The sequence below is a fragment of the Bubalus bubalis genome, chromosome 1, assembly GCF_019923935.1.
Source record: "Bubalus bubalis isolate 160015118507 breed Murrah chromosome 1, NDDB_SH_1, whole genome shotgun sequence".
Taxonomy (NCBI): domain Eukaryota; kingdom Metazoa; phylum Chordata; class Mammalia; order Artiodactyla; family Bovidae; genus Bubalus; species Bubalus bubalis.
This window is the reverse complement of record NC_059157.1, coordinates 12,158,287-12,185,651: the sequence shown is the minus strand read 5'-3', so window position 1 is coordinate 12,185,651 and position 27,365 is coordinate 12,158,287. Positions and strand designations below refer to the sequence as shown.

Here is a 27,365-nt window from a genome sequence, read left to right as displayed (position 1 = left end):
TGGAAGGACTGATGCTGAAGGTGATACTCCAGTGCTTTGGCCACCTGATGCGAAGAGCCAACTCATTGGAAAAGACCCTGATGCTGGGAAAATTTGAGGGCAAGAGAGAAGGGGGTGACAGAGGATGAGATGGTTGGATGGTATCATCAACACAATGGACATGAGTTTGAGCAAACTCCAGGAGATGGTGAAGGACAGAGAAGCCTGGGGTGCTGCAGTAGTGGGGTTGTGAAGAGTTGGACGTGGCTGAGTGACTGAACAACAACAACGGGGTGATTCACATGTTCCCCAAGAACGAGTCATCTGAGAGAGTGCTGAGATAGACGGGAGCGGGAAGCCGCAGCCTCTTACAGCCTCATCCTGGAAGTGATACACCTTCACGCATGCCGTATATTACTAGTCATAGAGACTGACCCCGGTACGGTGTGGGAGGCATCTTCACTCAGATGTGCATACAGAAGGCAGGGATCACTGGGAGTCATCTTGCAGGATGGTTACAACGGGAGGGTTTGGGGAGACAGCTCAGGTTAGGCTCCCAAATTAGGTCAGAAAAGAAAATGGCATGTGTTTGAACAATGTCTGAATGAATGTAGATAGGTTTTTTCCTCAACATTTTATTATAAACATTTTCAAACATAGAAAAGTTGAAATTGTATGTGAAGACCCACATACCCACTACCTAGATTTTATTAGCATTTATTATATTTACCATGTCTACCTATCTTATTTTTTGGATGTGTTTCAGAATGAGTTACATAGATTCGAAAGGCATTTTCAAAGGTGTATATCAACTAGAAGTGAGGATTGCAGGAGAAACAGAAGGATTCTGAATTTTTTGTATTTCCTAGGATTAACAGGGAGAAGGCAATGGCACCCCACTCCAATACTCTTGCCTGGAAAATCCCATGGACAGAGGAGCCTGATAGGCTACAGTCCATGGGGTCGCTAAGAGTCAGACACGACTGAGCGACTTCACTTTCACTTTTCACTTTCATACATTGGAGAAGGAAATGGCAACCCACTCCAGTGTTCTTGCCTGGAGGATCCCAGGGATGGGGGAGCCTGGTGGGCTGCCGTCTATGGGGTCGCACAGAGTCGGACACGACTGAAGCGACTTAGCAGCAGCAGGATTAACAAGGAAAAGGGACAGGTTTTTATGGGAAGATGTGGTTTAGTTTTGTACCAAAAACTAGGGATCATTTCTTTTTAAAAAACAATGTTGATTTGTTTGGCTGCATCAGGTCTTAGTTGGGGCATGTGAGATCTTTGTTGCATCGTGTGGCATCATTCGTTGCCGTGTAGATGTGAGATCTTAATTCCACAGCCGGGGATGGAACCCCCTTCCCCTGCATTACAAGGCGGATTCTTAACCACTGGACCACCAGGGAAGTCCCACCTTTATTTCATTTCTGCTGGAAGCCAGTTTGTGATGGTGGTTACCAAGCTCTGGATGCAGTGTATACGATTGATTAATGAGATGTCTGAGATTTTCTGTTTTTGTTTCCCGATGTCCAGTTTTACAGTCTGTGGCATTGAGGAGTTGTTGTCTGTGGGAACAAAGCAATAGATGTAGGGCTCAGCAGGAAGTCAGGGGATGGAGACAGTGATTGGAGAGTCACCACATGGAAACGTGGGTGAATGCCCTGATTGGGTTATGCTGCCAGGGGAGAGCTTTGAGATCTAGGAGGGTGACAGAGAGAGAGAACCCAGAAGACAATGAGTGAGAATACTTGGATAGGAGGAAGAGCAGGATGTCATGTGATATAGACCACTGCTACTTTGAAGGTTAGTGATACGAGAATTGAAGAGAAGCATTTGGATTGGCAATTAAAGTATTGTTGATTTTAATGGTGGGACTTTAAAATAGTATAAAAGTAATCATTGGGGGATTTGGGAAGACAACTAGTGTAAACTGTTAGTAAATGAGGAAGTGGCCACTTGACTGTGATCCAGGGTTCAGGGAAGCATTTTTAGGACTCAGTGGCTTGAGAATGTTTGTCAGCAGAGGAGAGAGAAAGCTAGTAGATTGTGAAAAAAGATACTAACAGAAGGATGGAATGTGGCTTGGGAAGAGGTGGAGTAAGAACTGAGGAAGACCTGAGAAACCCCCTTAGAGCTAGAGAAGGGAAAATGAAGCTGTTGGGAGGGGAGGGTATTGCAGGAGTTCCAGCTCTTGGTTGATGAAGCAGGAGGCTTTCTGAGGGTAAAAGAAGTGGGATGGGATAGCTGGGAACTCAAGGTGAATGTTTGAAGCAGGTGCGAGGGAAAAGGGAGGCTGTGTAGGAAGCACAGCAGAGACCCATGTGAGAGTAAAGCTGAGATTTGTGATGATGGGCCAATACAGGAGCAGAAAGTGCTTTTTAGTGATATTTGGAATAGATCAATTTAAAAATAATTTATAATGTATTTTTCTAACGTTTGTGTGTGTGCTCAGTCATATCCAACTCTTTGCAACCCCATGGACTGCAGCCCATCAGGCTCCTCTGTCCATGGGATTATCCCAGAAGGAATACTGGAGTGAATTGCCATTTCCTTCTCCGGGGGATCTTCCCAACCCAAGGATTGAACCCATGATTTCTGTAGCTCCTGCATTGTCAAGTGGATTCTTTACCACTGAGCCGCCTGGGAAGCTACCTGGGAGTTTTCTAATGATTTTTGTCTAATTCTTGTCAGGGGAAAAAAAAAAATTGTAAAGGGATCTTAGGTAGAACCAGCACTACTCAGATTCCTCTGCTGTTTGATTTGTCTGGGCTGGAGATATTTTTGGAGGTGTGGTGGCAAGTCACTTTGTAAAGTTAACCATATATCCACTTCTTATGGGACTAGATAGTTCTACGATCAATATGAAGGGAGTTGACTTCAGCCTTCACCTGAGATTTAGGTATTTCTTTTCAAAAGAGAAGAAAGTAAACTTGCATTATTTTAATAAAATTTCCTTTGTCACAAGAACTTTAATTCATAATAGTCTCACTTGTAAAAACCTTTTATCATATTTGTCTATATCATCTTTTAGCATCACCTTTGGCTAGTTTCAGACAGCACATAAAAAGTTTGGAAAGACTTGGGCACATGATAAAATTGGCAACTTGGTTTTAGAACAGCTTCAGCCAGCTTCCTGTGAAACCAAATGCTATTTCACAGAATGAGTGTCATGTTAGGAAGGCGTTGAGCTGCAGACTTTCATTGTTATTGGGAATATTTTTAGATTTGTTCCATTTTGTCCAAAAAGGGGAAAAAAAGCAAAGGCAATCTTTTAAATTAAGACTTAATACAAATAATAATTTTTACTGCTTCACTGAGGACACTCTTTGTCACCATTTTTAAGGGATAGTTCTGTGAATTTTGACAAATGCATATGATTATTTAAGCTCTATCACAATCAAGGTATAAAAATTTATCCACCTTTTAAAAAAAAAAAGGACTCTGAGGATAAAATGGAAAAGTATTTATTCATCTCTAAACCGCATTAAAATTACAGAAAAAGAACTGTGTTATTTTAAAAAATATTTTTATGAGCTCATTTGCATAACATATAGTTAGGTCTACACGTATACATTCAATATTTCGAATGTGTTTCAGTCAGTTGCAGTCATTCTTTTTATTGCTTAAATGATCTTATATTAAGCCAATGGGAGACCCCACCCCTCTTCTTGGCTTCAAAGTTCTTTTGACATGACCCATTGATTTTTGACTGCTGCTTTGATTTCTGGTACAAGATTTGCCAGGCTTGTTATATAGCCTGTCCCAGATGTTATACTCAGCCATTCCATTAAGAAATCTTGATTTTGTTTTGTTTTGTTTTAATTAGAGAATTTTATTTAGAAGCTATATGTGTCAGGATCCAGATAGGAAGATAGAATCTATGCTAGTACGTTAGAGAGAATTTGATTTAGGAAAGTAGTTAAATGGGTGTTGGAGATCTGAAGAGGTAAAAAGAGAATATGGAAGTAACTCAGAAGATAGTTATAGCAGAGAACAACCTCAGTTCCTGGGGCTGGGGAATAAAGAGGGAGAGATTGTGGAATTAATAGAAACTGGAAACTTGGAAGAATGACCTGTGTCACTGGAACCAAGGAGGCACTGGCATTGGTACTTCCGTGGGAGTTCTCAGGAAACTGGAGGAGTCTGGAGACGGCTGCTGGCCGACACTGCGTGCAGGTTGCCGGGCTTTGCTGGCCTGGCAGTCGCAGAGACTGGAGGCAAGCAAGCACACAGGAAGGATCAAGTCCATTCTCCCCTCCTCTAACCTGGTGCCCCCTATTGGCAGAATCAAACAGTAAACAAGTGATAAAGAGAAGTGTTTACAGACCTGATCCTGCATCTCAGAGCCAGCTACAGAATTCTGGGTTTGGAGCTGAGGGCCAGATGTTCAGTCAGTCGTATCCGACTCATTGTGACCCGACTGACTGTTGCACGCCAGGCTTCCCTGTCCTTCAGTGTCTCCCGGAGTTTGCTCAGATTCATGTTCATTGAGTTGCTGATGCTGTCCAACCATCCAATCCTCTTTCGCCCCCTTCTCCTTTTGTTTCAGTCTTTCCCAGCATCAGGGTCTCTTCCAATGAGTCGGCTCCTTGTGTTCGGTGGCCAAAGTATTGGAGCTTCAGCTTCGGTATCAATCCTTCCACTGAAAATTCAGGGTTGATTTCCTTTAAGATTGACTGGTTTGATCTCCTTGCTGAAGGCCGGTAGTTTTTAAGATCACTAGTACAGAAGTTACATTTGGGGTGAGGTGTACTGATTGCTATTGTGTTGTCATTGCTTCTAGACCTTTTAAATGAACAGAGTTATACAAAATGAGCATTTAAGAAGATTTTTTTATTGACGTATAGTTGATTTTCAATGTTGTGACTAAGTATTTTAAAACAAAAATAAATGAGTTCATATTTGTGTTAATTTAAATTTAATGTCAGATTATTTTTCTTCTTAGATTGTATTTATTACTTTAAAATTTTTTTTCAGCTTTATTGAGGTACAGTTAACAAATGAAATTGTAATATATTGAAAGCATACAACATGATAATTTGCTATATGTATATGTTGTGAAAGGATTCTCACCATCAAGAATTAACACATTCATTGCACCTCACATATTTATCTTTTTTTTTTAATGAGAATACTTAAGTTTTATTCTCTTAGCTAATTAGCTATTTTAATCATTTAAAATACAGTGTTATCAAAAAATATGGAAAGCTTCACGAATTTGCGTGTCATCCTTGTGCAGGGGGCACAATAATCTCTGTTATCATTCCAGTTGTAGTATATGTGCTGCTGAAGTGAGCACTGTATTTATTAGTTTTATATGAAATCTTGGTTTCTTAACAATATTAAGGTAATTACAAATACTTGTATTAATTCAGTCCTGCAATAACATATAAAATAACTTTAAAATAATGCCAGGTTCCAACTCGGGCATGACAGCATGAGGAGCTCTTGTGGGCCCAGTCCTCCATGAAACTGGTGAAAAATATTTTTAAAACAACCATAATAAAGTCTCTGGAAATCGTCTCAGGGAATTTAGCAAACGAAGAAACATTTATGATAGAAAATGTACTCAAACTCAGTAAGAGTAGTGAGATTCTGTGGGATCCTCCACCTCTCCCACCCCGGCTCAGTGATACAGAAACTCCATTCCAGACTGGATGGCAAATAAAACAAAGCTGCTGGCTCCCCAGGTCCCAGCCATCCTGGGAGAACAGCACGTCAGCATTGCTCATCTCGCCCCCAGCTACTGTTGCAGAGGCCACAGACCGGGCAAGTGCGGTTAGTAGCTGTGTTTCTACCCCAACCCTGACACTCCCTGTGGAATGGGGGCTTTACCTTGAGCAGGACACCGGGGCTCTGATCACCCTTTCCCTGGCTTGGAGGCAAGCTGGGAAGGCCTGAGGCTCCTGTCTTCCCTCTTCCAGGCGTTCAGCTCTTAAAGCATGGGTGACTCTCTCAAAAGCACACCCTTGTCCCCAACCCAACTGCAGAATGTGGCTCAGACATTTTTCTCTGGAGGCGGAAGCTGTAAAACCAGTAGGTCCTAAAGTTTTCCCAAAGGAACTGACTTTATTTGCATCAGAATATGGCTAACCTGAAGCCTGGGGATGTTCTCAGAAATTTAGAGGTAGTTGTGAAAGGCAGTTGGGAGGAGACTGGTAGATTCATTGCAAATAAAGACTAAACCGTAGGCCAGCTAGTTAGCTGGAGAGAACTGGGGGAAAAGATAGCTGGGAGGAGCCGATTGGAGTCAGAACACATCTCAGACACAGACTTTGGGAGGTGTCCCTTCCAAGGAACCCAAATGTGATTGGATTGGTTTGTGGAACAATTCACATCCCAGGGTCTTGTTGAAATAGTAGAGAAATTAGCTGGAAATTTGTGGAGTTTAACAGCTCCACAAATATTTATATATACTCAGTAAAGAAATTAAAAAGCTGCATTAGAAAATACTCATTGGCTGCAAAAGCAGTAAAGGAAGAATAGAGGAACAAAACCAAATATGAGATATAGAAAACAAAAAATAAAATGGCAGATGTAAATCCAACTATATCAATAATAGCATCAACTGTGAATAGGTTAAACAGTCCAATCAAAGACAGGGATTGTCAGACTGGATTAAAAAAAAAAGATTCAACTCTATGCTGTGTGAGATAATAGAAAAAAATATATATGTACTGATCTCTACCCCAGGTTTTTGGCATAGGTCTCTTGGAAACCCTTGTAATTTCCTAAGTCATAAGTGGAAGAAGCCAGTCACAATTTATACCACAAATCACATATTGTATGATATATGCTACCACTTATATGAAGTGCCCAGGGTAGGCATATCTACAGAGATAGAGCAGTGGTGCAGGGCTGTGGAATGGCAGACAGGAGGGTGTAGCTGATGGAAACCGCTTCCTTTTGAGGTTTGAAATGTTCTGCAATTGATTGTGGTGATGATCACATATATTGCTTTTGTATATCTGGATATACTAAAAACCATTGGCTTGCACAGTTTAAATGAGCAGATTGTATGGTAGTAAATGATGTCTCAATGAAGCTGTGAACGCAAGTAGTAATACCTGTATTTTGACTAAGAGATAACTCATGGATGGAGTTTAGGTTTCTTTACAGTTTATCTGGTCCTTGGAATATATTCCACTGAGAATGTACAGTCAAAGTAATACAATTTAAAAGTCATTAGGAATAATTATTTTTTCTGTATGGTTATGTTTCCAACTTGATGTTTAGTTATCTCATCAGTTGATTTTTCCTGTAGTAAAAAACAACTCCGAGTTGTAGCTTAACAGCAGTGAATGTTTCCTGCTCACGTTCTGTGCGGTCGCTGCAGGGGCTCATCTTCAGGTCCCGGGCTGGGTTCAAATAACAGCTCCTATATGGGATATGCTGGACTCAAGGTGGAGGGCAGGGATGCAAAAGGGTTATTAGAATTTGTGTTGACTCCTAAGTCCTTTGTTTAACACCTGCATGCTGTCACTTACCGTATTTGTCTGTTTTGCATACAAGGTTAAATTACATTTTTAAAATATGTGAATTTATACCTGTTCCTCCAGTTCACATCCACCGTGCACAATTCATCTTCATCTTTTTCTAGTCAATATATTATCCTTTTCCATGTGAAAATACTGGTTCTCAGTAACACTTTTATTTATTGATTTCCTTTATTCTATAATACACACAAAATAGTTGAAAACTTAAAACACTAATATTACCGATAGCATGTTATTAATTTAATATTTCTTTGCATTTCTTTACCTTTAGAAGGTATACCATTAAGGATATCCTTCAGAAGATTGTTGAAGAGTTACTTGAATTAATTTTTTTGTATATGTGTGGTTATCAATTTGTCAGAGTTTTTTTTTTTTTTTAAAGATACAGTTTGAATTCAAACTAAAATTTTCACCTAAGTTTAAGGACTATACGGTCTTTTGTTTAGCCCTGCTGGGCGGCTTGCAGGATCTTTGTTCCCCAGCCAGGGATGGGACCCGTGCACCCTGCAGTGGAAGTGAGGAATGCCCGGGCTATGGGGGTTTTAATTCATTATTCTTTCTGTTGTTGTTGATTATTTGCTTATGGTTTATTTACTTCCTCTGTGGCATGTAAACTCCGTGGGGGCCTCCCCTGTTTCTCCACACACTGCAGTGCTTGGTTAATCATGGGTCCTCAGACACATTTGCTGAAATAAATGAGTGAAACGTGTGTGTGCACTGACGCTCAATCGTGTCCAGTTCTTTGCGACCTCATGGACTGTAGCCCGCCAGGCTTCTCTGTCCATGGGAGTTTTCAGAAAAGAATACTGGAGTGGGTTGCCACGCCGTCCTCCAGGAGATCTTTCCAAACCGGGGACTGAACCCACATCTCCTGCGTCTCATGCATTGCAAGCGGATGTTTTATCACAGAGCCGCCTGGGAAACCTCTTATTTCATTATTCTTGTATCCCTCATCTCCCATTATGAAAATACTAATTTCCAATCACACGAGTGTAATCATTCATTAGCAGTACCAACAATGTTGATAATTATTAATATGGTTACTGAAAAATTCATTTGGGGGAGTCTACAGACTATTTACCTCAGTTGTAATGTTGGTCAGATTACTGTGCTTTATACTCACTTGAAAGAATTTCCTTCTGTGAAGTTGTCTTATCAATTCAATATTTAGTGTTTATTTTATTTTGCTTCCTTTCAGGGATTTAAAAATACTTCATTATCTTTCATAATTATGTAAAATGTTCATAATTATTCTAAAGTCAAGTGTACAAAACAGGATGTATTTAGGGAAAGTCTACCTGGTGCCCCATAGCTTTGATTTTTAACTTTTTGTTATGAAACTTGTGACACATTCATTTTTTAAAAATAGAGAAACTAGTGTAATAAAACCCTCAGATATCCATCACTCATCTTCAGCGACTATCAGGTTATTGCTAGTCAAGTGATTGTTCATTAGACACCCAATCACTTGTCACACTGTTAATTATAGTAGTTTAAAAATAGGTTTTAATATTTGTTTAGGGTAGTCTTGAGGGCAAGTTGGTATTTTAAGAGAGGCAATCTGCTCTACTAGGAGAAAGAGATGATTCGTGAAAGTTCTGTAGATGGTAAGAAGTTATGTGGTCCAGAGCTATCAGGAAGGATTTGAGGATTTGGCCTTTTAATAGGGCCAAAGACAGTTCATTCACACATTCTGAGAAGACAGGGACAGATTGCTAACTTCAGAAACTAGGAAGACAGAGTTTCTGTCTGAATGCCGCTTTGTGTGTGTGTGTGTGTGTGTGTGTGTGTGAAAGATGAGATAAAGTTACCAATTGATGAGTGAGGGGTGTCATCATAGAGGATACTGGAGGTCTGAGGGGACAAGAAGGTGACGTATTAGCAGTTGCTGTGCAGAGTGGGATGGACATACTGAGGAAGGGTGGTATGGTTGGTAGGCAGTGCTGAGTGTCTGCTTGTGTGAAGCCAGAGAGCTTGTGTTTCTCTCCACTGATACTTAGGTGAAGTACAGATGGGAAGTCAGTGGGTAGTTGGTTTTTGCAGGGTGAGTACATCTGAGGGAGAGTGGTAAGGGATGAAGGTGTTGGAAAGCTGAGTAAGGAAGGAGAGAGGAGAGGGAGGGTGGAGAGGCAGTAAAAATGTGAGGGGGCTTTGGAGAATCAGTAGGAAAGGACAGAAACCAAGGACGTTCTGGGGATTTAGGTGTCGGTTCACCATTGCTGGGGTGAGTTAGCTTCAACTCTTGTCTTTTCACTTCTTTTTAATTAAGATTCAAATTCTTGGTAGAGAGAAACCGTCAAATGCCACTTAATTGGGGGAAGGAAGGTAGTTATTAATCAGAGGAATTTGCTTGATTGAGAAATCTGGTTGTTAGGATGTGAAGTTTGCTCGTTTCTGTATTGCTCTAGTTGCTATATTATGTAAAGGAGATGCTACTTGCCCAGCTTGTATAATGTCATGTGGAATAACTGCATGCTTTGAAAACAAAGTGTTATGAAACTGGTAAGTAGTGCAGTTAAGCTCAGATGGTGATAATTAAATTCTCAGTGACTACAACTGCCAGTGAATTTCTTTGTGAAACCATATTTGAAGATTTGAAGATCCTATTTAAGCTTAAAATTAAACTATAAAGCTCAAAGTAAAATAGCTCAATTTATGGGATAAAAGTACATATATTAAAATAGCCTGAGAAGTTTTGAGTTGATCTTGTTTCTTATCAGAATATATTGGCTTATGCAAATGATTGGAGTGAAAGCTGTAGAAATTAATGTCATAGCTAGATTTTCTCCTTGGAGTGGTAATTATTTTACCTAATTTTCTGATACTGCTTGAGACCCTATGGACGGGCCCTGCCATCCATGGGATTCTCCAGGTAAGAGTATTGGAGTGGGCTGCCATTTCCTTCTCCAGGGGGTCTTCCCAACCCAGGGATCAAACCCGGGTCTCTCGCATTGGGCTGCCAGAAGAAAGCTTAGCCATAGCAGAAAGTAGAATGTAAAAAAAACTAGGGGTGTGGCAGGCAAAGAAGTTGAGTATTGAAGACATTTGCATTTGAAGTAAAGTTTAATAGTAAAAGACTTCCCTGGTGGCTCAGAAGGTAAAAGCATCTGCCTGCAATGCCAGAGACCCAGGTTCATCCCTGGGTTGGGAAGACCCCCTGGAGAAGGAAATGGCAACTCACTCCAATACTCTTGCCCGGAGAATCCCATGGACGGCAGAGCCTGGTCCATGGGGTCTCAAAGAGTTGGACACGACTGAGCAACTTCACTTTTCACTTAATAGTAAAATATCAACTTAAAGTTGCAAAGCTGTTGAGATAAGTAAATACTACTCTTAACAATGGCAAAGAACTAATTGGGCTGCGCTCATTAAATTAGTAGTGATGGGTTAGGGATTGAAGAGGGGTAAAGGAATTGAATGTCTCCGGTTTTGCTAATTGTCTGGACATAGTAGATATTATCATTTGTTATTGAATATACTTGGCATAATACACAAGAATAGTTAATAACTGCTTTGTTCTCCAACACACAGTTTACCGTGTATCTGCATCAGTTTTAATAACGAGTGATTTTAGAGTGGGGTCCCATTGCTTTTTGTCTCTTGACTTTTTCCGTGCTTACACCTGCCTCTATATCAGCTTTTCAGAATGACGTAAGGATGTTAGTAAAAGTGAATTTACTTTCCTTTTTTTCCCTTAGGAGCAGCCACCATATCCTAGTTACAATTCTACCTATTGGAATTCTGCTGCCCGACCTCGGGCTCCTTACCCAAGTACATACCCTGTAAGACCGGAAATGCAAAGCCAGGTATGATCTGAAATTGATAAACTTGCTGAATTTTCTCTTGATGATCTGTTTTCAGAACCTGTGGAGATTTTATAGTAAAGATGTGTGGGGTTTTGTTATGTAATGGAGTCTATCTTAATCATTTTAACATTTTTAATGCAGAGGTAGGGAAATATCTAGGCAGATACTATGTAAGGCAGAAGTGGCTTGACTCATGATAGATTATTTCTCAGGACCTGGAAACAACAAACGCAAAATGTACCTATTTCTAAAAATTTGTTATTTTATGGAGCTATAATTGACATATAATGTTATTATTAGTTTTAGGTATATAATGTAAAGATTCAGTATTTGTATACTTTCTAAAATGATCACCATATAAGTCTAGTTAACATCTGTTACCATACATAGTTACAAAGTTTTGTTTTCTTGTGATGAAAGAAGTTTTTAATGTATTGTTTTTGGCTGCAGCCCGGTCTTCCTTGCTATGCAGGCTTTCTCTAACTGTGGAGAGCAGGGTCTGTTCTCTAGTTGTGTGTGGCACGTGGGCTTCTCATTGCAGTGGTTTCTGTTGCAATGAACAAGCTCTAGGCTGCCAGGGCTTCAGTAGTTGTAGTTTCTGGGCTCTAGAGCATGGGCTCAGTAGTTGTGGCACAGGGGCTTAGTTGCTCTGTGGCATGTGGGATCTTCCCGGATCAGGGATTGAACCCATGTCCCCTGCAGGGGCAGGCAGATTCTTTACCACTGAGCCACCAGGAAAGCCTCTGTGATGAAAACTTTTGAGATAAACTCTCTCAGTCAGTTTTTAAATGTACAATGCAATATCTAACTATAGTTGCTCGAGTACATGTTGCGTTCTGTGGTTTATTTATTTTATAACTGGAAGTTTGTACCCTTTGACCACCAACCCGCTGCTCCACCTCTGGAACCACCAGTCTGTTGTCTGTATCTGTGAGTTGGCTTTTTTTGTTTGTTCGTTTGTTTTTTAGATTTTACATATAAATGAGATCACATAGTATTTGTCTGTGCATCACATTTAACTTAATGCCTTCGAGGTCCATCCATGTTGTCCCAATGGCAAGATTTCCTTGGTTTTTTGCTTAAATAATACTCCATTGTGTGTGTATATATCTGTCTCACTTTTTTTCATTCATTCATCCACTGCTGGACATTTAGGGTGTTTCTGTGTCTTGGCTATTTAAATAATGCTGCAGTGAACATGGGGGTACAGATAACTTTTTAAGTTGGTGTTTTTGTTCCCTTTGAACATATTCCCAGAAATGGAATTGCTGGATCATATGGTAGTTCTGATTTTAGTTTTTTGAGGCATCTCCATACTGTTTTCCGTAGTGGCTGTACCAGTTTACCTTCCCATCAACAGTACACAAGAGTTCCTTTTCTCAGCATCCTTACCCAGTACTTATTGTCTTTTTGAGAATAGCCATTCTAGTAGGTGTGAGGTGGCGTGTCACTGTGGCTTTGATTTGCATTTTCCTGATAATTAGGGATGTTGAGCACCTTTTCATGTACCTGCTGGCCATCTTGTATGTCTTCTTTGGGAAAATGTCTATTCAGATCCTCTGCCCATTTAAAAGAAGCCCAGGGCTTGCAGGATCTTGGTTCCCCAATCAGGGATTGAAGCTGAAGTTATATTTATGTCTCATATGTGTTTTTATGCTTTTACTACTTGTATAGGCATTTTTATAGTACAATTTAACATTTTTAAAACATTTTATTTTAAAATATTATCAAGTTTTTAAACTTGATGTAAGTGGTTTCATCCTAGCATTCTCTTGCAGCTTGCCTTTTTTAACTCAGCATTGTTTTTCCCTTTTCTATTGTACAACATACGAGACAAGCATTTCCCTACTGTGTGGAATTGGTGGGTTTGGGTATGTACATCTTTATTTAATACAGCCAAATTACTTTTCACAGTGATTAGAGAGCCAAGAACTTCTTTATTTTCTTTGCTGCCAACCTACTCTTCAGAAGATTTAAAAACTCTGAAACATCTCTGAACTGTGATTATTTGGCCATGCTTAGTCATGGTCTGTAAGGATTGCAAGGCTAATACATGTTCTTCTGACTCTGATTGTTGTAATCATGCATGTTGTAGCTCTGATCTATTGACCCAGAGGGTACTTAGGAAAAGTATGGTAAACACACAGGTTTTCTAGTAATGATTGTGGTAGGGGTTTTTGGTTCGTTTGCCTGACTGGGGATCAAACTGTGCCGAGGCTCAGAGTCTTAACCACTGGGCCAGCAAGGAAGTCCTATGGTGGTTTTTTTCTGTTGTTGTTTGTTTAAAATCCTCTCATTGGTCACAAATGCAACTTGTTTTTCTAAAGCTGCTTTCCCCACATATCTAAAGGAGGAAAGACAGATGTTTCACATTGATTTTCTGATAAAGAAGATAATTCTCCTGACTTCTGGAAGATTTCACCACAGAACGCCAAGTGCCTGGGAATAGAAATGCTCAAAGAAAGACAACTGAAGTCTTCTTCATGCTAAATGTTCTAAATTGAGAAATCATGATGCAAAAGGACTTTGGTCAGAACCTGTAATAACTTATTCATTTAATTTAAAGGAGAACTGGGTTGTCAAATACAGCTTATAGTACCGTGGTTTGGAGCTCTTGTGAGACAAAAATTGGACCAGTTCTGTAAGTAGAGATGATGCTTGAGGAAATGACCAGTGGATGATGATAAACTGGGCAATTCCAAAAGCAAGTGTCAGGAAAAACTCAAGGTGATGTTGGCTGCTGATAATTATGAAGGCTCGGAGTCCTTTTGTGGTGAAGCTTTCTATGTTTTTCGAGATAACCACAACAGGAGGAATCGTGGTGTTGCTAATGGAAAAGTAATTTTTCCCACTTGGATTGGGTCTGTTTGCTGTTGATAGTCATATATTACCAAATGGAAAGGGAATCCATTAACAGTGTATCACTTTCTGGGTGAGAGACCTGGCTACTTTTCTCCCCTTTGGATTCTACATCTATAAGCAGTCCATCAATTGTAAAATCAACTTTTGGAAGAAGTATTTCCTCCCGGATAATCTTGCTTGCAGTGAGACACCATATGGTGTGACAGTATTTTGACTTTCAAATGCTGAGTCATATTTACATTTACCTCTAGAACAAAAGCAGCACTTGGAATATGTTTTGAGTTTTAAGAGCTCCAGTCTCTTGATTTCTTCTGGAATCCAGAATGAGATGTCTTACAGAAATTCAATGACTGTCAGAGATTTTGTTTAATTCTCCTTATAGTGGATCAGTTTCAGATTTTATCTGTTGCCATATCAGCTGACAGGTTTCAAATCCCAGCTTACTGTCTTTAGATACAAGTTTCCCTTTATGAAAAAATTGGACTAGATGGAAGTAGCTATGGTCTGTGCAGCCCACCAGTTTCTAGACATACTTGGGATTTTGTGGCATTTTTAATAGCATAATTTTTTTTCTATAAAAATAATACAACTTTATTAGTAAATACTTGGGAAATAAAAGACAGAAAAGCCACTAACTCTGTCATCATAATATGTCCATATTTTGGTAAATTTGTTTTCAGCCTTCTCCCTGTTATATTTATCCAGTTTTAAACTTATTTTACATATATTTTTTAATATTACTTTTTGGTTATCTTATGTACTTGTTACAGGGTGAAATAACAGGAACTCTTTTTTTTTTTTTTAATAACCGAAATTTTCAAACATAATCCAAAGTAATGGGATAGCACAGTGATCTCCCATGTACCCCTTACTCAGCTTCAGCAAGTATCATCAATGCATGGCCCTCATGTTTCACCCATGTCCTTAATGTGCTTTGAAGAAAATTCCGAATATCACATTATTTCTCTTGTAAATACTTAAGTATGTATCTTTAATATACAGGGTCGTTTTAAAAACATTACCACAATGCCATTATTAAAGCTTAAAGAAATAAACACTAAAAATAATTCTTTAATGTTAATAGATGTCTGGTCAATTCTACAATGAATTTTAAGACAGAATAAAATTCCTTCAACGAATAGCCTATAACTGACCTAATCATTCCATCAGTGCAGGACGTGTAGGTTGCTTTCAGTACTGCGTGATGGTGAATCATGCTCTGATGAACAAATCCATGCTTATAACTTTTTCTCTAGTTGAATCATTTCCTTAGGAAGGATTTCTAGAAGTTGAATAACAATACAAAGTCACATTCTTTTTTTTTTTAATTGTCTTCAGTTGTGTATGTTGTATAAGGGACTTTATTTTTTTTGGTGGGGGGAGTGTGCCCTGCAGCATGGGGGGTCTTAGTTCCCCCACCAGGGATTGAGTCCATGCCCCCTGAGATGGGAATGTGAGGCTTAACCACGGGACTGCCAGGGAAGTCCCTGTCCCTCTTTTTGATGTGGTAGATTTGGAATCAAATTTAAATTTCATTTTCTTTAATCATTAACAACTGTAGAAGGTATCAGGCTTCTACTCTTTTAATTGAGGTATAGTTGACATTTAGCATTCATTTCAGATGTATAACATAATGATTTGATATTTGTATACATTATCAAATGATCACCACAATAAGTCTATTTTATTATCACAAGCTTCTTATTCTTCTACCTAAAATGGGAAAGACTGTCTAGTTTTAGAAGGATGAGTCCAGGAAAAGTTGATTTCATTTTTACCATCTTACAAAGTAGAGTAGAAATTAATGGAAAACCTGAAGGTAATCATTTAAAGTTTAGCTTTAGTCTTATTTGGATTACTAAACTGAGGATTCTAGGTATCAATAATAGTCTGGATAGCTGATATAAAACTGCAGGAAGCAGTATGTGAGGAGTTTGTCTCTGTCCGCTGTAATTTGGGAAGCAGAGTGAGACAGTACAAAAAACAAGGCTTGGAGTCAGATCAGGTTCATTTCCTGACCTTGCCACAATTATACTAACAACAATGGTATTATAAAAATTATCGGTTATTGAGCATACCATGTACCAGACACTGTACTGAGCACTTTATATATGTCATCTCATTTAATTTTTATAATAACCCTGCAGAATAAGTTCATGATTTCCATTTTCCTGCTTGAAAAAGTAGAGAGAGTAAACACAAAGCCTGTGGCAGGGCTCAGTCTACCTCTGTGGTCTTTTTTTCTTTCTGTTGTACCAGGGTCCTTTTCTTCTTTCTTTAGCCATTCTCCCGGGTTTCCTAGAGCCCCCTTTCCAGTGTGTGGGGACAGGCTCCCTCCCGTTAGGTTAACTGTCAGGTGTTCTTATGAAAACGGTTGAAAAGCACTGCTCTAAGGCCATTACTTCATCTTTCATCACAGTATACCTTCCCATTGTTATAACAGGGACTCTAAAGTGATAATCAGTTTAATATATGTATACAATAACAATATAAGACCACCTCTCAAGGGTTGCTTAGGTAGTTGATAATTTTCATTAGTTACTCATCTCCTTTCTTCCCAAAGTTCTCAGAGTGAGGGCATTTCAGCTCTTGTACTCATTCATCTCTTTTCTCCCAACTTTGCTTTTTCCAGAGTTTGAATTCTTACACAAATGGGGGATATGGCCCACCATACCCCACTGGCCCGGGGACAAATACTGCCTCGTACCCTGGGGCCTATTACACACCTGGGTATGCTCAGACCAATTACTCCACAGAGGTTCCAAGCACTTACCGTTCACCTGGCAACAGCCCAACCCCAGTCTCCCGTTGGATGTACCCCCAGCAGGACTGCCAGACTGAAGCACCCCCTCTTAGGGGGCAGGTTCCGGGATATCCTGCTTCACAGGTGAGCACCCTTCTGTTGTCTTTTTAATTTTTAACTGTTAATGAATGGTACCAAGTTTATTTCTTTCTCTGTTTACTTCAAGGGGTTAGGTTTATATTTTTAAATGTTTTAGGAATCTCTGTTCACTTCCCGGGGAGTTCTATGTTGTGCTTCAGCTGTTAAAATTTAGGCTCTATTCCTTCTGAGCTTGACGGTCACCAAACCTGCCCCTGATATCTTTGGAACCAAGCTTTTGTAGGTTTGGAAAAGTTATGCAACTGTTTAGAAATACCCCAGTTTAACCCTGTAGCAGCTAAAGTATCCACTGTTAAGCAGAGAGGAGGCAGCTCAGGATCTGTTTACACTAGAATATTTTCATTACTTCTTTAAGTTTTTTTAGCAATGACCAGCATATTTCCTTCCTCTCAACCCAGAACCCTGGAATGAGCGTACCCCATTACCCTTATGGGGATGGTAATCGTAGTGTTCCACAACCAGGACCACCTGTACGACCCCAGGAGGACTCATGGGCGCCTCCAGGTGCTTATGGAATGGGAACCCGGTACCCCTGGCCTTCAGCTGCGCCCTCAGGACCACCGGGGAGTCTCTACCTGAACGAGAGCACTTCATCGTGGCCTAGCAGTGGCTCTCCTCAGTCACCTCCTTCACCGCCACCCCCACAGCCTAAGGTAGGAGACCTGCTAAACCTTGTTCTTTTAATGTTTGGGTCATCAAGAGAGCACGATATGGGATTTCTCTGCATTGGCCTGTGTTAAATGGGGGGACTAGTTTCAAAAAGCTGGTGGCCAGCACCTACAACTTTATGTGGCCCAGTCCCCCCCCTTTTTTTTTCTTTTTTAAAATAGACTGTATTTTAGAGCAGTTTTAGGTTCATTTCCTTTTTTTTAAAAGACAGGAAAGTGCTCATTTTCTTATTAGTTGTAATACTATCTGAATGTTAAAATCAAAGGTTAGATTTTGTTACCTCCATCTCCAGACAGAAGACAAAACCAATGAGAAATAGCATGGTTTTATTAAACTGTACACTTGAACATCATTTGCTTGTGGCCAGGTTCCTTTTTAAGATTTGTCTTCAGATTTTCTCTCTTAAGGGGAACAGACTAATTCCTATTTATTAAGTCACTGGTCAGATTGTGAGGTGATAAAGATAGATTATGAGGTGTTCATGATGATGAGCTACCTCAGGGTAGATTCCAGCCTGTATACTCAGGAATTCTCTGCCTTTTATCTTTTCAGAGCTGTATTTTCCTCAAATGATTAAAGAGGGCTGTCCAGTTTTATTGGTGGGGAATCTTTTCATGTACCTTCCTGGTCAGGTGGAAGATGGGGGCTAACAAATCTGATGCTGATGGATTCCCATTAAAACAGCTTTTCTCCCCTCTCTGCTCTCCCACTCCAAGGACTCCTCCTACACCTACAGCCAACCAGATCAAGGCATGAGCCAGCACAACTTTCCTTGCAATGTCCATCAGTACGAGTCCTCGGGATCAGTGAACGATGACAGTTCGGAGCTTTTGGATTCCCAGGTCCAGTATAGTGCTGAGCCTCATCTGTACGGTAACGCCTCCCACGAACATCCCAGCACTCAAGACCAGGGTAATCATCTTGCTGAAGAGTGTTTATCTTCAGATGAAGGGACTCCCCCTAGCATTAAAAAAATCATACATGTGCTGGAGAAGGTCCAGTATCTTGAGCAAGAAGTAGAAGAGTTCGTAGGAAAAAAGACAGACAAAGCCTACTGGCTTCTGGAAGAGATGCTAACCAAGGAACTTCTGGAACTGGATTCAGTTGAAACTGGGGGCCAGGACTCCGTCCGGCAGGCCAGGAAAGAGGCGGTTTGTAAAATCCAGGCCATACTGGAAAAATTGGAAAAAAAGGGATTATGAAGGGATTTAGAACAAAGGGGAAGCCTGTTACTAACTCAACCAAAGAACTCTTGATTTTGGTTAATTACCCTCTTTTTGAAATGCCTGTTGACGACAAGAAGCAATACATTCCAACTTTCCTTTGATAGAAAGCTTGAAAAACTGGTAAAGGACTTGGAAGAACAGTTGGGTTATGAGTTGTTTTCAGACCAGTGAATGTAATAGAGAGCTCTCGGGTTATTGGTATTGCCAAGTAGACTCGCCCAGTGAGAAATATATGGGTGTCGTCGGCAAGCTGCTTCTTATCAGCAGGAGGGGAATTCACCTTACGTAACAGGCTCCTCAGAAACCTACAGGATAGACTGGATGTTCTTTGGACAGGCTCTGTTTTTTAAAACATCTGGATAACTTGTCACATTTTTGTATGTTGTAACTGCTTTCACTGTACACTTTGTGTGTAAATTACAGCTTGGACTTTAGCCCCCTTGGACCTCTGTTTTGTTTTGTTATTTGCAGGTCACAAATATAGTATGATTCTCTACTTCTTGGTATATTTTGTAGTAATATGTTTAATATAATTACTCAACAGACTGTACTGACAGCCAGATAGTATGGCAGTTCTGGATAAATTTGTACCCTTTCACCACTTGAATATATTGTACCGTGTAATGAGTTTCTGAGGTAGATTGTCTCCTGTTTTGTATAGATTATCAGGTTAGAGTTTTACCACTTCTATTTTTCTTACTACTATCAGAAGGTTAATTTGGAAATGGCATGCCTATAGGAATGAAAATGTGGGCATATTCTTTTTTGCTTTCTTCATTGTATTTGGATGAAGCTCCCTTTAAAATTTCCTTCCCCCTCCTTCATTATCTTTTTACTACAGCTGCTTCCATACAGGGCACATTTGTGAAGAACACAAATAAACACAAATGAAAAACGCCATGCTGAGTAGAAACAGTCACTGCAAAAGTAATAAGCACAACCATTTGGGAATGCTATTCTCCATCTAAAATAGTAGCTTCACCGTCAGGGTTGCTATGAGCAGACTTCAGCTCAGCTTATCTGCTCAGTGTACAGTAGGATATGCAGAGGGTAAAAGAGGATTCATGCTCTGGGACTGAATCAGCCACAGCCAGAGTGGGAAATTATATTCTTTTAAAGGCAGATGTGATGGTTAGCTTTGTTTCCCTAGAATAAATTGTGTAGACGTATTGCCTGTTTTATAAAAAAGATGTTTACCACCACTAATAATAGCCACTTTGGAGCCAGAGTTAAGAAAGGGATACTGAAAAGGTCTTAGCTGGATTTGCATGGGTGCTGGTGGTTTAGTCCCTCAGTTATATCCGACTCCTTTGCAACCCCACACACTGTAGCCCGCCAGGCTCCTCTATCCATGGGATTCTCCAGGCAAAAATACTGGAGTGGTTGCCGTTTCCTTCTCCAGGGAATCTTCTCGACCCAGGGATCAAATCCACGTCTCCTGCATTGGCAGGAGGATTCTTGACTCCTGAGCCACCAGGAAAGCCTTTTGCTTGGGTAGCTAGCTCTAAGCTGTTGTGTAGAAGAGACTTAGGTAGATAACTTACTTTTTATATCTGCAGTGAGTTCCAGTATATAATATGTTATTGGAAAAACTGCTGTTTCTTAATAAGATATCTAAGTGATAATGTGGTTTTTTCCCCTCTTGACTGCCAGGCCTATTAATAAGAAAACAAATCTTTCAGCCATTTTCTCTCCTCATTAAAAAAAAAAAAAACCCAATACAAACATATGATGAGAACAATTAGAGTAAAAATAGTGACTGGTCTTAGGTTGATATGAGTGATTTTATGAGATAATATGGTGCCAATTTTATTCAAGGATTTTTATTTTTGGCCTAATATAGGAATGTTAAAAAAAGGCTTTTTTATGAAAATTTAAAAGTTGAAACAAATATTAGAAGGGGGAGAACCTTAAAGCTCATAAACCAGTGAGACAATGACTGATATAGGCAAGAACACTATTTTTTAACTGAGTGCCCATGATACCAGTTTCCCTGAAGTCTTGATTTATTTATATACACATACATATGTGTGTGTGTTTTTAACAGTTATTTAAAAAAATTTTTTAGATAATTTTAGACCTCCTGAAGAGTTGTAAAAACAGCAGTTTCTGTATACTCTTCACTAATGATCCCTTTACATTAACATCTTACATAACTGTACAGCATTTGACAAGTTAAGAAATTAGTCTTGATACAATACTATTAACTAAAGTAGAATTTTGGAAAGTAGAGATTTTCTTGGTCTTTTCACTAATGCCATTTCTCTGTTTCAGGATCCAATCCAGGATCCTGCCTCGAATTTAGTTGTCATGTCATCATAGTGTCCTCTGATCTGACAGTGTATCCATGACCCCTGATTCGGTAATGTATTTCTGGTGTTGCTAACCTTAGCCACTACCTAAGGTGGTGTCTAGGAATCGCTACTGTAAATTTACTGTGTTTTCCTTTGTAGTGACTGAATGTTTGCTGGAGATAACGTGAGCTATGCAAATGTCCCATTTCTGCTGAAACTTCAGCCCACTCATTTTTTAATCCATTGGCAGATCTTTCTTGTGTCAGTTACTACTGTGAGGTTCCAGTGTGACTTTGTTTCTCGAAGTCCTTCTATATTTATTAATTGGATTCCTTCTTAAGGGAGGGCTATTGCTTCTGGATTTATAGTTTTAATTATAATAAGATATTCAGGATAAGTGGAGAAGGAAATGGCAACCCACTCCAGTGTTCTTGCCTGGAGAATCCCATGGACGGAGAAGCCTGGTAGGCTGCAGTCCATGGGGTCGCAGAGTTGGACACGACTGAAGCGACTTGGCAGCAGCATTCAGGATAAGTACAGACTTAGAACTTAAAGATGTAAACCATGTTAAAATGATTCTAAATGCCAGTGTCAAGGAAAGGAAAACTAAATTGGCAGCCTCTTCCAGAAAATATAGTGAACGTAAGGAAAATCGGTGTTCATTTATTTGTGTGTGGATTTGATTCAGTTCTTGACTTAGTATTCACTCCAGACTGAATTCAAAATGTTTTTGATATTTCAAATCTGGACTTTTAAAAAGTGTCTAATATTACTTTGGGGATAATTTTTGTGAAAATCGTGAATAAAGTTACCCAGATCTGGCATGTTAAACACAACTATCTCTTTTTTATAATAACCACTATTGTTCCAAATACAAATGCCAGCATAAACATTTACATAAGTAAGTCGCGATGAAGTATCAGTGGCATGAGCTAGTCTCTACATTCTTGGTGGGGAATTCTTCCAAATGCTTTGAAAAATAGGGCTTTTAAAACTGATTTTTAGCTGGTTAAAAATCTTCCTACCGTTAGAGGTAGGAAGATTTTAAAGTTGAAGAATATAGATTAAATTGGCATTAAAGTTTTTTGGGGGACGGATACTTGATGACTGGAATTTTTCATCTTTTTTTTCTTTTTAAAAAAGTTATGAGTTTAAAGACTCAAATAATTCCATAGAAGCTAGCAATTTAAAGTTTACAAAAAGGAGCTCTCTGTCACACTCTCATTTTTCCCTTCTACAAAAGTAACCACTTTCAACTGAGTTTTTTTAAGAAAATTCTCTCGATGTTTTTTTAACCTTTTAAAAAAATTTGGCTGCACTGTGCAGCTTGTGGGATGTTAGTTATCCGACCAGGGAATTATGATTCTGTGGCCCCCAGCGGTGGAAAGCGTGGTCCTAACCACTGGACCACCAGGGAAATCCCAGTATTTTTAATAACACAGTTGTATTTCTCCCTCTTCATTTGTCAATTTTAGGCTGTTTCTACTTGTTTTCTATTGTAGAAGATGATGGTCTGGTCTCTCTGCCTCTGCCATATACACATTGCAGCCCTCCTCCCTCCAGTTTCTCCATCCACTTATCTGGTAGTTCTGTTGTTCGTTACTATACTATGTAATGCTGACCAGAGCTTATTCGTGTAGTAAACTGCTTACTTTTCCTGAACAACTCCTGGAATTGTGAATGAATGAATTTCCTTGGAATGAATCCTTTGTCGTACTTGGTTTGTTGATGTACTTATGACTAATTTGACCTCAAACCCTCCATCATTTGTCTAAATCTTCTCTTAAGATGCTCAGATATATTTTGGTCAGTTTCAGGCTCCTGAAGAAGCTGTGCTCTGGGGGCCCTCTGACGGGAGAATGGCTGTGTTCCTGGTGCATACTTACATTCTGGTGTCTTCTGTTCATCCTGGGGATTCTCTCCACCTCTTCTGTTGGATTCTTTTTTTCCTGCAATCTGTGTCTTTCTCTTTCTTAGTGTTTTCCCTCATTTTGGTCGAGCCTGTTCTCCAGTAGCTTTCTGAAAAAAAGGTGTATAGGAAATAATTTTTTAAATATCTTGCATATTTGAAAAGGTGTTTTCATGATCCTTTGTTTAAAACTTGGTTTTTCTTTTTGGTAGCTTGTAGGCTATTTTTGTCCCCTCTGTTCTGAGTATTTCCTAACAGTATAACATTGGTGTGGGTCTGTTTTTGTCCATTTTCCTGGGCATAATTCATTCTGGAGACACCTGCCCTTAAGTCCTATAATATTTTCTCGGGTTTTTTGTTTCTCTTCACCCTCCGCTACCCTCATTTCTATTACCTCTTTTTAGAATTCTTGCTGTTTCTGTTATGGATTTCTTAGCCTGGTTCTTTGATTTTTCACTTCAGTTTTCTGCCTTTTTGCTGTCTTTGTGGGAGATTTACTCCCCTTTATCTTCCAACTCACCACTGAATTTTACATTTCCACCTACCATATTTTTAGTTTCTAGAATTTTTTGTTCTCTATGTGATTCCGCTCTTGTTTGTGGGTGTAGCATCTTATAACTCTAAGGACATTAATGGTAATTTCTTGATATTTGTTTCATCTTGAATAATGAATTTCCTACAAATTGCTGTTCCCTTTCTTTTTAGATTGCCATCTTTTTCATGTTAGAGTTTTTTTTCAGATGTCTGTTAGTTCTTAGTTGTGTTTTTATACTGGACACCATTGTTGTTCACTACTGGAGACTCAAAATTGCTTCTAGAAAATGCTTCATGACTATTCTGTTTAATTATTTTTTCATACTCTTTCTTGGAAAGAATATCTGTTTTAAATGGAAATTGAGAAGGGAAGACTATCTGAATAATTTTTACTTCTCTGTGAAGAGGGGAGGGTTTTACACTCTGTGTGGCTCTTCTCATCACAAGTGGTGGACGGTTCGCACACAGTACAAAATGTGAGCAGAGACGCCAGCTACTGAGAAGGGAGGATTTAGGGGTTTCTGAGATCAGAGCACATTTGCTCTAGCCAACTCTTAAATGTTCTTTTATTTCACAATATACACCTTACCCTGGTAGAATGCCAAGGGTAGTGTTGCCAGATAAAATATAGGACTCTCAGTTACATTTGAATTTCAGATAAACAACAACTCATCTTTTAGTATCAGTGTGTTCCACATATTGCATGGGACATAATGATACTAAAAATAATTGTTTTTCTGAAATCCAGAATAACTAGGGATATAGTCTCATCCCTCAGTATGGGTGGGGGATTGGTTCCAGTACAAAAACCATGGATGCTCAAGTCTCTTATATAAAAATGGTGTAGTATTTGCATAAAACCTAGGTTTATCCTTCCATATACTTCAAATCACCTCTAGATTAGTTATAATACTTAATACAATGTAAATACTATGTAAATAGTTGTTAATACAATGTAAATGCTATGTAAATAGTTGCTGAATGTGTGGCAAATTCAAGTGTTTGCTTTTTGGAACTTGACTGAATTTTTTTTCTTTCTTTCCAAATATTGTCAACCCATGGTTGGCTGAATCCGTGAATGTGGAACTCATGGATAGGAGTGCCAGCTGTATTGTATTCTTTCTTTCTTTATTTTTTGGCCATGCTGAGCAGCTTGTGGGAATCTTAGTTCCCCCCAGGGATTGAAGCCCAGCCCTCAGCAATGCAAGTGTGGAGTCCTAACCACTGGACTGTCAGGGGATGCCCTGTATTGGATCTTTTTAATTACAGTTTTTGTTCTGAGGTAATTTGTTAGTTCACAGACGGTTTTCTGAAATAATGCAGAGCTTTCCTGTACCCCTTACCCAGTTTCTTCCAATGGCAACATCTCACAGAACTTCACCGCCACGTCACCACCAGGATGTGGACATTGATATGGAACAAGATGCAGAACAGTCCCGTCGCCACCGCCGTTCCTCCTGTTGACCTTTCACAGCCACCCCTGCTTCTCCTTTCCCTCCACACTAAGTCCGTGGCAATCACAAATCTGTTCTCCATTTCTGAATTTTGTCATTTTGAGAACGTTACAGAAATAGAATTGTATGGTATGTGATCATTAGAGATTGGGTTTTTTGCCCACTCAGCAAAATTCTCTTGACATTGATCCAAGTTGTTTCCTGTATCTGTAGTTCTTTTTTATTGCTAATTAGTAGTTTGTGATATGGATGTACCTTTGTTCAACCTTCACCTGTGGAAGGATATCTGGGTGGTTTCAGTTTAGGGCTATTATGAATAAAGCTGCTATGTACATTCATGCACAGGTTTTTGTGTGGACATGGTTTTCATTTCTTTGGGATAAATGCCCAGGAGTGCCATTCTGGGTCATACGATATGTGCATGTTTAATTTTTTAGGAGACTACCAGACTTTCCTAAAAGTGAGGTTGTACCATTTGCATTCCCACCAGCAGTGTGGGAGTTTCTCTGTATGCTTGCCAGCATTTGGTGGTGTCAGTTTTTTATTTTGACCATTCTGATCAGTGTGTAATGATATCTCATTGTGCTTTTAACTTTCATTTCCTTAATGGTTAACAATGTTGAACCTCTTCTCATGCTTATTTGCCAGTTGTATATGCTCTTCTGTAAAAATGTCCCAGTGTGTCTTTTGCTCATTTTCTATTTATTTTAATAAATTTATTTTAGAATAGTTTAGATTTATAGAGGGATTATGATATACAGAGATCCAGCATATACTACACCATTAACATGTTAGTGTTGTATATTTGTCACAACTAATGGATCAGTACTGATACATTCTTATTGACTAAAGTCTATACTTTATCCAGATTTCCTTTGTTTTTACCTAACACCGTTTTCCTTTTCCTGGATCCCACCTAGGATACTGTATTACATTGAGTCATCCTATCTCCTTAGGAGCCTCTTGGCCATGACAGTTTCTCAGAATTTCCTTGTTTTGTTTTGGCCTCACTGTGAGGCTTGTGGAATCTCAGTTCCTTGACCAGGGATTGAATCTGGGTTTGGGTAGATAGCCGAGTCCTGACCACCAGCCCACTGGAGAAACCCTGTGACTTTCCTTGTTTTTGATAACCTGTATGGTTTTGAGGAGTGCAGTTCAGATGTTTCATAGAATGCCCCTGAACTGGGATTTATTTCGTCTGATGTTTTTGTCCTGATCACACTGGGGCTTGTGTTTTGGGGAGGAAGACCACAGAGGTGAGTGCCCTCTCTCATCAGACATTGAATGGCTATACTGTCGACGCAGCTTATCCTGTCGATGCTAACCTGTCATCACCTGGCTCAGGTGGAGCCTGTCAGGTTTCTCCACTACAGTCTTTCTGCGCCACTCCCCCACCCCCACTTCCAAACTGTATTCTTTGGAAGAAAGTCCCTGTATGCAGTTCTACATTTGGGGGTGGGGAGTTATCCTCCAACTCATTCAGAGTATTTATTGGTTAATTCTTAAGACTCTCCCTGCAAGGTATATTTGTTCATTGTCTCCCATTTATGTATTTCTTTATATCTGAATGGACCCATATTTATTTATTTTATACTTTGTGTTATGATGTGCTGCTGCTGCTGCTAAGTCACTTCAGTCGTGTCCGACTCTGTGAGACCCCATAGATGGCAGCCTACCAGGCAAGAACACTGGAGTGGGTTGCCATTTCCTTCTCCAATGCATGAAAGTGAAAAGTGAAAGTGAAGTCGCTCAGTCGTGTCCGACTCTGAGTGACCCATGGACTGCAGCCTACCAGGCTCTTCCGTACATGGGATTTTCCAGGCAAGAGTACTGGAGGGGGTGCCATTGCCTTCTCCGTGTTATGATCTAGTGCTACCTTATTTACTTTTGGCCATTGGGAGCTCTTTTAGTTGAGTCCTTTTGACATATATACCCCCATGGTTGTGTGGGGCTTTTTTTGGGGAGCCCTCCTTTCCAGCACTACATGGGTCTCAAGGCTCATCTTGTATATTCCTGTTTAGTCCTAGAAGCAATTATTCTTCCTGCTCCTTGTTCCTGAAGAATGGCATTGAAACCAAATTTGGGTTCCATTGATTGTCTTTTCACTGTTGACTTTTGAGACTTGTTTGTGTTTTCTAGATACTGGTCTTTTGTCAGATTGGTGGGTTGCAAATATTTTATCCCAGTCTGTGGCTTGTCTTTTCATCCTGCTAACAGTTTTTCACAGAGCA

The 27,365-nt window shown here is 39.6% G+C and overlaps 1 protein-coding gene and 1 non-coding gene across 2 annotated transcripts in view; one reads left to right on the top strand and one right to left on the bottom strand.

Moving 5' to 3' along the window:
* BAG4 (BAG cochaperone 4) overlaps positions 1-25,478 on the top strand; it is a 30,929-nt gene extending 5,451 nt beyond the window's left edge. The window contains exons 2-5 of the mRNA XM_006070620.4: positions 11,177-11,284; positions 16,779-17,033; positions 17,447-17,701; positions 18,434-25,478. Of these exons, the coding sequence (XP_006070682.3) occupies positions 11,177-11,284; positions 16,779-17,033; positions 17,447-17,701; positions 18,434-18,919 (1,104 nt within the window). The 3' untranslated portion in view covers positions 18,920-25,478. The remainder of the gene's footprint in view (positions 1-11,176; positions 11,285-16,778; positions 17,034-17,446; positions 17,702-18,433) is intronic.
* Positions 5,177-5,281, bottom strand: LOC112587386. Its single transcript, XR_003111872.1, has one exon. It is a non-coding gene; the product is annotated as a U6 spliceosomal RNA (small nuclear RNA).
* Positions 25,479-27,365: the final 1,887 nt, after the last annotated feature.